Source organism: Cupressus sempervirens, chromosome 3 (assembly GCF_028749045.1).
Source record: "Cupressus sempervirens isolate cs-2001-9-10 chromosome 3, ASM2874904v1, whole genome shotgun sequence".
In the NCBI taxonomy this organism is placed as follows: domain Eukaryota; kingdom Viridiplantae; phylum Streptophyta; class Pinopsida; order Cupressales; family Cupressaceae; genus Cupressus; species Cupressus sempervirens.
The window spans coordinates 339,180,986-339,194,434 of NC_143120.1; the positions used below are offsets into that span (position 1 = coordinate 339,180,986).

At 34.3% G+C, this 13,449-nt stretch overlaps 1 protein-coding gene across 1 annotated transcript in view; it reads right to left on the minus strand.

The window, feature by feature from the left end:
- Positions 1–13,449, minus strand: part of LOC149566376 (uncharacterized) — a 261,740-nt gene that overhangs the window by 105,191 nt on the left and 143,100 nt on the right. The window contains exons 17-18 of the mRNA XM_089819749.1: positions 13,252–13,413; positions 12,291–12,364 (exon numbers count right to left, since the gene is read on the minus strand). Of these exons, the coding sequence (XP_089675875.1) occupies positions 12,291–12,364; positions 13,252–13,413 (236 nt within the window). The remainder of the gene's footprint in view (positions 1–12,290; positions 12,365–13,251; positions 13,414–13,449) is intronic.

A 13,449-nucleotide genomic window follows, 5' to 3' on the forward strand; every position in this document is an offset into this window, starting at 1 on the left:
CTACTACAAAATTTCCTCTTCTAATGACACAACAAAAAGAATATCTTAAATTTGGACAACCCTATTCCTAGGTATTATGTTTGTTTTCATATTTGGGCTTATCCTACCCCTTACATGGTTTATGATAGATCATACGAAGATTGGTTTGCCTAGCATTCCATGAGTTAATAAGTTTGTTTCTCATTATTCCCTTCCTAGCAAGAGTCCACCTGACCCTATCTTCATTGATTTGCCGCAATGCTTGTGCTAAGGTTTCATTATCCTTGGCTATGGAGTAGTAAGAGTAGTCATGTTTTGGCACGTTCTTAATCAGGTAGAAGAATATGGGATGCCAACGTTTCTTGTGAGTCATTTAGGTGTACATCATGCTTAACATTTAAATCTACATTTTCAATTTCCATGTTTGGTTAAAAGTGTGATGAGCCCAAGGATCAAAGTTTAACCCAACACTCTTATACCATATGTAACATGCTAGTTTCCATTAGTCTATTTATCCATTAATTAAATGTAATGGCTCACAATATTAACTGTATTAAAGGAGTGACAATTATAGCAATTATTCTACACATTCACATGAAGGGGGATTACGAGTTAACTATAACTTAAAATTCATACAACTAAAAGATAAACTAACATTCCCCATTCTAGGTTCACGTGAATTACAGTTAAAACTAACATATATATATATATATATTGCTTTTCCATCTCATGATTAATACATGTAACTAAATCCAGACAACCAATGTAAGCAAATAATAGAATTTAAATATACAACTATAAATACATATCAAATAAAATATTTAAACTTAAAATAGATACCCAAAAAAAATTCTGATAATGTCCCTATGTTGTGCAAGCCTTAGCATCTGGAAGAGAGGAGAAGCATTGCCATGGCCTTAACCTCCCAACCGCGGACCCTTAAGCATCCCCACACATTTTCTATCAAGAAAGACACTCCTTACCCTAAGATTAGGCTTGGGACACCATTGTCCTGCCACTGAGCATCTTGGTGTTAAGGTGTTGGCTAGTCAGCTAACGAGGCTATTGACACCATCCAATCAACCTAACTTCTAACTGCTAGCACTCTGACCTCTAGTGATCACAACAGCAATTGTGCCACTAACCTAACTTGGCCAACGATTTTGGATGGGCGTCATACAACCCTAATCACCCACTGCTCAACTTGACAACAAGAAATATACAATGGATTATCATGAGCTGACTTGTTTTTTAGATTTGAGTATTATTACCAATTTATGTTTATTTTTCCTTGTTGGGATATTCTCATTCACACCCTTCATCTCGACCATACTGATCCTCATGGATGAATTCCTAGGTGATTCCTTAAGTGATATCTGATTTTTGTATAGAAACATTGCCATCTTGTTATGGCCAAACTAGCCTATGGCATTACAATGGGAAATATAATTCCTTTCAGATTAATCCATTATCATGCAGATATTGTGCTCATCTCATAGGGTATATTGGCAATACCCCTGTACGAGCCAGCAATTTCTAACAAAGATTTATTAAATATGCATAGTCATACTCCATGTGCTTTCATGAACATATTCTTCTACTAATATGATGGCTCCTTCTTATATCAATATAGGAAAAAGACAATAGAAAGAAAATATGCAAGCTGATTATCATTCCAATTTCTGTACTAAAGAAACAAATAAGGAAACCTTCTTTGATAGGCAATCCTAAAGAAAGAAATAATGCAACCAACCGGTGCTGAATATGACAGCTCTCTCGTGCAAGTCAAGTCTTATGCCTTTGTCCTGTATAAGGATGCTGGATATCTTAGTCAGTAATCAGCTCTCTTAGAGAGATCCCTGTAAATGATCACATACTAGCTTGGAAAGAACAGAAGCTATGGTGAGCAAAATGATTCACGACAAGAAGCAAAAGCACTGCTTGTATTTAGCAGACCGAAATGGTAAGAAGCAATAATAATAATCCAACGCTGAGAGGGAGCATAAATATGCAAAAACGCTCCCAAATGCATGCTCAATCAAAATATGAGGTGGCAAGGAGCTCATCAAGGCCATCGGTTCAAAACTATGAATAAATTATGATGAATCATTTATCAAATATAAATTCCAATGGAATAAAAAGAAATGTGAAAGGTGGCTGTTCAAGGCAAAAATAATTAAGCTATAGCCAAGGTCCAAAAATATATGAAACATGTTCCAAATATATATACATTTATTATTTTGAATATTGCTTTAAATATTTGATTCCCTATCATATATATATTATAGATTATGAATAACCATATCTATCAACAGTTAGCTCCTTAAATATATTAGGAATATAAATATGAACTAACAAGTGAATGATTTAAAATCTATAATGATAATTAAATAACATTAATTGAATCAACGAACACTCTCATATACTATTATTAGCCTAATCCTCACATTTAATATACTATTCTAATATCAACCAACTCATATCTTATTTACTAATAATTTAATTAATTATTATAAACATAACTAAGAATCGTGAGTCAAGGGTCACGATCTACGATCCATAGAATGAATAATACATATAAATAAATAAGGAATAGTGATATTAGGAAAACATACCATATGATACATACTGTTACCAAAATTCAAAAGAAAGATGATCTAAATAATATCCGGAAGAGCAATCGCGAAGACCTAATAAAGTACCTTTCTATCCATGCCCACCAAACCCTCTTAGCATTTGAAACGCCACATGGAATTGGAAGCATTACAGAGGAAACTCTAGTAAGAGTATATTTATTGCCTATAGTCAATAACAAAAGGAAATAAAGTAAAGTATATTAAGGACATAAGTTGTGGACCCCTATGCATCACGTGAGGAACAGAACATTAATATCTAAATTATAAAACATTGTTTAAAGGGTGATTGAAATAAGCATTATAGTATATATTTGACTTACTACATGGAGATTAAAGGGATCGAGTACCAAATGACCCTACAAAATATGAGGAATGTTATTTAATGCTTGTTTGCATCTTATTAATATTAAAATAGGATATGATAATATATATATATATATGAAATTTACAAGAGTAATTTTTATTAGAAATTTACATTGATCTAAAGAAATAATGTGCAAGTGTTTGATATTATCAAGAGTTGATAAATATGATATAAAAAATAATATAATGTTTTGATGGAGAAGTGATTGATTTTGTTCCTATAGTGCCAATGTACAATTATGCTGATTCCCTATATTAATGCCTATGTGCCAATGTAGGGTTTGGGGGTTGTCTCTATATGAATGGCTATCGTGCCAATGCAAGAGATTTGTAAAATCCCTTATGAATGGCTAGATAAGTGATGAATTGAATCTCACAATGCCAGTGCAGAAGTTGTTGAAGTTTGTAGCTGCAATAGAGATCTTCATCTCTAACTGTGTGACAGAAATATGTTTGTTATGACCGTTATGGTCATCTTCAGCTGAAAGAGATATTTGTGATCATATTTAAGTTAATATTATGTAAAAAGACGTGTCATACATTATGCGAAGAGGCATGCATGTGGAAATGTGAAGTGTTGTATTTGTGAAAATATGAAGTGACTAAAAGAGACCTTTTGTTGTAATATGAAAAGTCTCCCTACTTATTATATATTTCGCATCAAGCAAAAGGCATTGTACACTTGCAGTTTATTATCAATAAAAGAGGTATTTTGTTGGTGTGGCTAGGTTTTTCCCTTCATTCTAGAAGGGTTTTCCAAGGATAAATGTTTTGTGTTCTTTGTATATTGTTTATGTTCTTTTATTATTTGTTTATCTATATTTATGGATCAAAACTTTAACAAAAGGTTAGATCCTCATATGAATGGATATTTTGTCAGTGTGAGAGATTAATACAACTCTGTATGAATGGCTAAATGAGAATTATAATGGTTAGAATATTCTGATGATGTTAACATATGCATATGTGAACCTTAAGGGATGCACTCAAGAAAAGATGGTTGAATAATTAAGGGTTAGGAAACCCTATCTAGAGCGTAGAATAATATATTTAGTCTTGTTATTGTTTAATTCGAACATTTCGTTTACATATAATAATTGTCCCAAGCTAATCCCACTAGAGAGGACATTACAAGAGCTGCAAATACTTTAAATTTTGCTACTCACAAAATCTCATAGGATGGCAAGAAAACCAACCCTAATACTATCCGGAGTTGGATATTGCCCCAAATTTTTTGAAAATATATTTCAGAAATATTAAACTGATAAATTTATGAAATAAATTTCAGATTTGCACAAGCACAAATACAGAAAATATTCACATAAAAATACAATCTCAGAAATGTTATTGCATTTTGATCCACAGCAATACAATAACCAAATCCAATCTTATACACAGAGAGCTGCAATTAGATTGGACAATATGAAATAAGATTTAAAACACAAGTGACATACTCGTGTAATATCTCTAGCAGACAATGGGTTTCCATCTATTGCCTCCAAACTCAAGGGTTTTCGTCCTCTCACCTACTAAAAGTTGAAGCTTTCCAAAACGCTCTAAGAGAGAAAATGAAATCCAAATCAAAAACCAAACCTCCTGCAAATGAGCTCACTTTCCTCTTTTAAGCCCAACCTAGTGACTCTTCGCATTCATTTCTTCCTTCCTTTATTTAATGTCCCTTTTTTCCACTTAAGAGAATAAAGTGCTCTTCTAATAATAAAGTAATGTTTAATAAAATGAGCTTATGTTTAATAGTCATTTTATTGATAAAGCATTTGAATCTTCAAGCTGTAAAATTACTAATCATATGGACTTGGGTAATCATGTGTGATAGTTCATTGGAAAGGTCCCGAGAAGCTGCTCTTAGTCCAACACTAAAATGCCAACAATGTTGAGCCAGTTGACTTACTATAAATAGTAAATATCTAGAAATCCCTCTAAACAACCCTGATCGGCACAGAACTTGGAACTACCTAAGCCAACGCTATTATGCTCTCTAAGAAATCCCTTTAGCCCATGGGACCGAGACATGATCGGCTAACAACATATCAAATTTTAAAGCCCTAGAAAACAGGACATTACATATTGGAAGGAACCTTTGGGTTGTCTCATTTGATCACACAATCCATATACAATGTTTAACATATGAGCTTCCTTGTTCAAAAGAGAGTTGGAAATTTGGCATTTCATCTTGGAGAGTTAATTCTTTGATTATGTATGTTGTTGTGGCATAAAACTCACATTAACATGTCCCACAAATAATATCAAAGCAGTAGATGCCAAAGGGGAAAGGGATAACTCATCATGGGATTGAATGCTTACCTGACACTCATCATATCTCATGCAGTGCAACCCACAAATAAAGATGAGTTCCTTTGTAATGACATCCACTCTACACGTGAGATCAACCATGATGCCTCTTATGGCATTTTCATTAATTTGCACAATGATGTACAAAGGAGAAGGCTCTTCACAATAGAGGTGTCCAAAGGTGTAAATATCATGTCCATATCACATGCCCTTTGGTTAGGGGAAAAGATAGAAGTAATGGTTCCATATTCACAAATGGATTATGAGTCGACGAAGGGGGAGAAGATGATGATGAAAGCTTTGTGTTAGGATCAATAAAATGTGGAGAAGGGGATTCACCACCATCAAGGATTGATGAAATCCTAACAAATCAATCAGCCCTTGAGCCACATCACTAAACTATTACTCTAGTGAGCTAGGTGATCAATTAGTTAACCATATAAAACTGAAGAGTGAAAGCAAGATGTTTAAAGAGAAAAGCACTAAGCTACAAATTGATAAAAATATTCTAAAAATTCAGAATGAAAGGGCAACTACTCATGACGAACTGGTGGAATCTGCTAGCTTACTGTCTTAGATGCCTATGCAAGTTCAGGTTTACAGCGCGGATTTGAGACAACAGCATGTTGTGTGTGTCTCATTTAGAAAGAGTGTGGATTAAAGTCCAGAAAAGTACAAAACTAGAGACTAGATTAATAGGACTAGAAGCAAGATAAATGTGAATAATAAAACGTAAATGACAAGATGAAAAAACCTATCCTAAAGGGAAAAGAGAGAAAGGAAACCTCAGAAAGGAGGTAGAAGAATCCCTATTGAACTTCGAGATCAAGTTGTTAATTCCTTGTAACTTTGACAAGACAAGTGTTCTGATTTTCAAATCAGTCTGATCTAGATGCATGAGTTCCCTTAAGTATTGGCCACTAGAACATATTGTCCCCTCTAGACAGATCAGCATCTTCCTTGTGGCTTTTATAAGCTTTCTTATTTACTAGTGTGGTTAGTTAGTTACTAACCATTAGTGACTCTTGGAATGGGCACCAATCTTGAGGAAACAATCATGTTTTGTAGTAGGCCAACCTAGAGAGGGACATGTCCATTCAATGAACATGCCCCTTGAGTTAGGTATAAGGGAGGGTTAGATTGCAGATTAGAAGACACACCAAAATCTATAAGTCTTCTCTTCTAGCAATCTGCCCAAATAGAATCATCTATAGGAGTGTAAACATTTGCAGAAGATCCCTGACATTAATATGGTACCAAAGCCAGATTGCAAATGTAAGAGAGGATAGAGGAGGTAGAAATAAAAGAAGTCATGTTACTGATATAAAATATTAACAATGCCTAAAGCATACTTGGATACAGATGGAAATACAGTCATTAACATAAGCTCCTATATACAATTAGATGTTGCTTGAGCAAATTGAAGAAACAATATCCCAATATAGTTGTTGCATAGCAACGCAGTTTCTTCCCCTTCCAAAGAACTATGCTCTTGGATTTCTCTACTATGGAGAGGTGTAAGAGAGAGATCTTGCGAGAAAATGAGATTTTCTGACATTTAGTACAAAGAGCATGTGAATAGTTGAAAAGGGAGTCAGTCATCTTGACAAATTAGTCTCTGTCACATTCATGATCTCTGCACTACACACATTAGACTCTCCCAGTAACTTGTTTGTCATCTGATACGATGATCCCAAATACGTTCGTCACTAGTAGATATGCATTTTTCTGCAAGTCTTTCTACAAATAGCACGGTCTGCATTATTATATCGCTTGCTAGATAACCTTCTTGGGTAAGATAAGGAGATAAATATGGAAACTCTAGGAGAAACAAGAGAGAGTGACTATGATCACATTATAGATGATGAATTCCTTGTAAGGGCAGAATATGAAATGACGTGTTTTTTAATTGAGGCGACAAAGGGAGGTGATATATATCAGGTGAAAGGGCCCATCGAGAGTGGTGACCTCTCTATATGGAGACTATCGTAGATCCATGATAAGGCGTAGGAGCTCCAACAGATAAATTTTGGAGGCACTCGAAGTCAAAGTTGACAACATGGCACCCACTTATTACAAGTCAAGGAATCCACGCAAATTATATAGGTTATTGGAAATATCATGTCACATAGGTAAAGAGTAACAATAATATGAAAGTGATGAAGAGTAACTGAAAAGACTCAGAGAAATAGAGTAATTACTATCGCAAAAGGAATGGATAATATAAATGATGTTAAGTAATGGCTTCACCACTTGCATATAAAATTGGATAAGAAATAAATGTCATAAATCTAATTCTTCGCCTAAGATAGGCATCATTGGAGATCATTGACAAAACTACTGCAGATATGATTGCCCCCTTATTGTTGGACATGTACTGGTCATGTTAGCCGTGGAAGTTGATAAGATCTTACCAAAATATTAGCGAACCACAGTTAATCAAGCAACATATATTGTTGGAAATCTGTAATGAAATCAATATGATTTATAGAAGTCAAATGGAGATTGTGAGAGGGTGAGAACATCAGCAAAGATAAAATCTAGTTGGACATCTGGAAACAATTAGGGTAGCATGTACAGAGCCCATCTACTACAACGATGAGTCAATCTTTATACAATTAGCAAGTCAGAAAAAATTCCAAGGGCAATCGAGGGGAAGAGATTGTGTGTACCAAGGATGGATGGATCACGTGGATGAGAAACCCACTAAGAAATAGAGACGCTGGAGGATTGGAAAAACTCATAAAATTGACAATTGACCTGAGCCAAATAATGGTTAATGAGCAACGATGAAAGAGGAGAAGTGCAACGTGCCATGTTTAGGAGGTGAATGGTTGCAAATCCATCACTGGACAACTACACCCACTTCAATTTCTTACAAATTCTCGAGTTCAATGTTGTCAAGAAATAAAATAACCAACACCTAACAATAAGATGATAATATGAGAATATTTGTGCTAGAACCAATAGTAGACGAGGAATACTGATTGGCGGAAAACATGAATTACTATGAGTAATATCACATCCAGTGCACAAACAAGAGTTCTCAAATAAAATCTTGCATTGTTTAAGGGTATGGTTTGTTCATTACATAAGTATTTCATAAAAAGGAAATTACTTAAAGATTATCGGTTAAAGGAAGATATTTTATCAAGGCAAAATGAAAAGACTAGTTAATGAAAGATTAATTGAGAGCTATGAACTCTTATAATAATAGCCATACAAGCTAGTGGGAATGTCAAGTTCATTAGAAAGCATTACTAAGATTTGTCAAACAACACTCAATCAATGGTCGTACACATCTAGTAGTGTTCAACGTGCAAAACCAATAAAACATAACCAAATTAAGAGGATGATTGAAGATAAGTGGTAATGCAAATGATTAATTGACATACCAGGTTGATTGATGAATTCCATTCTGTGATCAGTAGTATATGGAATTGTTTGTCAGTTCCTAGATATGGAGACATTTGGAGAATTTACAGTGAGTAAGCCGAATGCCACTCTACTGAAAGGAAACTCTCATTCAAAATAAGTTTGATCCACTATAAAAGGGAACCTTGGAATAAGAACAAATAATTCTATCATCTTAGACAAACTCAATTATTTTGTTTAGAGGGAGTTCATCAATGAATATAACTCATGGATAGAATCACAGACGAGATGCACATGGATAAAGTGACATCATGTTGTGACACTAAGATCATGGATATTAGCATGGTATGCCTTCCTGACAAAAGGAGAAACTAAATGATCTACAATGGTGAATCTTGACTCAGAGGGAGTAGACCGTGCTTTATTGATTTCTGAGTAACAAATAATTTGTAGTAGAGAATCATAAGTATCATCTTATAAGAAGGTTTTATGTCAAAGAGAGTACCTAGAAGATCAAGTTGACTCCCCAAGATCTAGGTTATACAAACTCAGGCTAGGTGTACCATGTCAAGATGGTGTATACTCGTAAAGTACAAAAGCTTTCATCAAGGTTATGATGGAAAGATAAGTATCTATTGTACTTGAGCTCTTAATTTGGTTATTTTACCTTATGTCTATAATATCTTTCATTTGTATTTTTTATAAGAAGAGTATGTGCCTTGATTTTTTTTCAGAAGAATGTTCTTGTAGGAAGGAATTTTGGATTCAGAGGGAGTCTGACATCTCATCAAGGCAACCTTGAATAAGGAGCTTGGAAGATTTGATATCCAGTAGGAGTCTGGAAAATCTAAAGTAATCAACCATCTGATGGGCCTACCTTTATAAACATCATGGTGTGGAAGCATTTCTCAGCACACAATCTTGCAGCATCAATTTGTAGTAATAGAAAACAATCATCCAACATGAATTTGCAGTAATAGCAAATGATCTTATGGTATTTTAAATCAGTAGAGGACTACTAGAAAATCTTGAATAGATTCAAGATTGTGTTGTGAAAGAGACATTTCGATGTCTATGAATCACAACTTGGATAAAGAGAGAATTTAATTATTCTCTAGACTTTATCCTTAAGTACTGGAAATTAGAAAACAGGTATTCCTGTCAAACCTCTCTGAAAGTGATCATCTCAAGAAAGATCCAAACATGATTGAATTGTTTTGTATTCTTATGATAATTTATATTATTGTCAGGATATTGACTGATATGGGGCTTCACCATTTGTGTTTGTTATTTAAGAGTGACGATCTCTGAAATAATGAACACTTGTATAAAGACATTATAAGAAGTGACAATCTCTAAGATAATGTTCTAACCAGTAGAGAACTATTGGCAGATTTGGATGAATTTAAGATCATGTTGTGATGGAGGCATTTCTATGTCTATGAATCACAACTTAGATAAAGGAAGAATTTAATTATTCTTTGAATTTTATCTAGTGTACTAGCAGACCTTAATTCAGGATCATGTTGTGTGCCTATGAGTCACAACTTGGATAAAGGAAGAATTTAATTATTCTCTGGATTTTATCTTGTGTAAGACATTCTAGTAATGGATTGCTAGTAGAATCTAGATCTTGGACGAAATCAAGATCATGCTGTGACAGTGACATTTCTAAAACTCCAGATGTCACAACTTGGGTAAAGGGAGAATTTAATTATTCTCTAGTCTTTATCCTGAGTATTGCATTCTATGCAATATTGTTATCACAAGTTCAGGTAATACTTCATATCACAAGCCTTGTCAAGCACCCTGTGTTACAAGCCTAGGTGATTTGATAGTTTGTATTACAAACGATGCTTAGTGATTTGATCACAAACTCCAGTGATAACTTATATTACAAGATTTGTAATATGATGTGTTTTCAGGTATCATTTGTATAATGATACATCATGCTTGAAATTTAGAAAGATATAGAGTGTATATCTATGCTTAGTCATCTCTATTGATGTTTCGAGTTATGTTTCTATCACTTATCAAGTTAAGAGGGAGTGTTAATTCCTTATAACTTTGACAAGACAAGTGTTCTGATTTTCAAATTAGTCTAATCTGCATGCATGAGTTCTCTTAAGTATTGGTCACTAGAACATATTGTCCCCTCTAGACAGATCAGCATCTTCCTTGTGGCTTTTATAAGCTTTCTTATTTGCTAGTGTGGTTTGTTAGTTACTAACCATTAGTGACTCTTGGAATGGGCACCAATCTTGAGGAAACAATCATGTTTTGTAGTAGGCTGACCTAGAGAGGGACATGTCCATTCAATGAACATGCCCCTTGAGTTAGGTATAAGGGAGGCTTAGATTGCAGATTAGAAGACACACCAAAATCTATAAGTCTGCTCTACTAGCAATCTGCCCAAATAGAATCATCTATAGGAGTGTAAACATTAATACAAGTGTTATTGCAGAACAAAGAATTGTCTTGCACTTTATTAAAATAAGGAATAGACATGATTTGAATTGAATTTGGAGGGGAAAATACTCCTGTGTATACTACTGCAAAAGGTGAAATCCCAAACAGAGGACGTAAATTAATTCTTAGAATGCCTTAGAGGGATGCCATGTAGCAAGTTACACACAAAATAGATCTGTTGAATTGGTCATGGAACATTTCAACCAAATGTAATTAATAGGTGTAAAAATGAATTCAACAACGTTTGCAAATTTCCTCATTGCCTATGTAAAGTAGAAGTTTCAAATCCAGGAACAGACATTCATCGAGTACAGAGGATACAGAAAATCAATTTGTATGCAATTGGGTGGAACTATACACAAAATGTTAAAATGTTTATTTATGACTTAAAGAAGCAGAGGTCCATATTGCCGTGTGGAAACATTGATGTAGAATATTCTGTCGAAGCATGGGATATCTTTGACAAAATGTGACCTCATGACATGCCAACGCTGCATATATACACATAATGAACTTGTTGCAAGGAAAACTCCCAAGGAAATGCAAGTGGCAACTTTGGAATAGGTTATGAACAACAATCAAGGCATGAAACATTTGTTAAAAATGCCTCAAGGAAATATTTAGTATGGAATGCCAAGATTGCAAAGGTATAAGAGTTGCTCAAAGATCTATTTAACAATTACAATTTAAAGTTATGAATTACAATTGGAATGTGAGATGCTATCCACAAGTTTTAAAGGGAATGATCTTGTTTCAGTAATACTGTGAATGGAGATAGTGCATCAAGCACTACCTGGTGATCACAAAAGAGGAAGATAGTATTACAGTAACATCATGTTGCAAGAGATGCTCTTTTACTATACACAGCCATTGTTCCATTAAAGCTAACTAAAGAGCTGAATACCTTAAGTCAAGCTACTATCATGATGTACAATGATTGCTTCTATCTCGTTCAAGAAATTGTTGGAATAACATTCAAAACTGTAATGAAAGTCAGATGAGTGAGCTAAAGGGGAATATTGTATTTGTGGACTTGATACATTCTGGAATTTTCCTTCTTCATCACTTAGAGAAAATGGAATTTTCATGAAAGAAAAGGATGGTCACCAAACATTACTAACGATAACATTGAAGTTGGAGTTTGCAGTGGCGTTAAACCTGATGTGCTGTGATAAATCACTTGCAGGTATTATCAGTTCAGCTACAGAAACACTATAATCTGGAACGAATACCTGCAGCAACAAAAAAAATGAAATAAGATGATACAACCAAAGTTCTTCATTAACACCAATTCAATGCATCAAACCCTACTATAAAATTAATAACCTGACAAAGGTTACAAACATGAGAATGCATTTCGAGTTCTGCGAACTCAGTGAGCTGCAAATACACTAGTTTTCCATATGTCTATGTCTGAGAAAAAAAAATGCACTTTTCTTCTAACCTCACGTGTAGAAAAACAGTCAGTAGTTAAAGAATTACACAATAAAAATGCAGCATTAAACAGAAAAAAAATATCTGGGGACAATGGATCAGATATTCAAGTCAAAGTTCAGTCAAAATGCAGATAATGGCACCAAACCTGATAGAGAAGCTAGAATGCTCTAAGCCCTAGGAGTAAGAAACTAGTAGTATCATTTTATTAGTTCAGTACTCATGAACAAGAAATGTCAATAACTCCTAAAAATTAAAGATACTCTGGAAGAATTGGACCTCTAACCTAGAATGCAAGATCTAAAAGTTCAAAACTCTACTGATATGTCAGGTTTGTCTTTTCATTGAGCAACACATTTGAGGCAAAAAGAAATGGAAAACTGACCAAACTCAAAGGCACCTACTGTAACAAGGAAATTAGATTGTAATAACAATTATCTGTACATGAAATCAAAAAATACTTGATATTGAGGGCCTCAAAGAATTTGTGATTTATGATAAATAGAAGTCAGAGATTCCAGGTGCTAGAAAGGAAATAAAAAATATACATCTATTCCAAAGAGTGCACTCTGAAGCACTCCTATACACCAGCAGAGATCTCTTGCAACCATTCTAAATTTTCAAGAAAGGATAATTTCCAGCTAGAATATCATCTTAATTCACAGAGCTGCAGCAAAGTGCCTACCAATTTTAAAAGGTTACCAATGTCTGGATCATTGTTGATCTTTTCACCGATCACATGTATAAGTTTAATTATCTTTTTTGCAATCTCATAGCCTGGGGCTGCCTTTCCTCCAATTAAACATACACGAGGCACAACTTTCCTTTTCTCCTCAACAGTCATATTCTGCAGCATAGATACACAATCAGCTCCTGGATAATA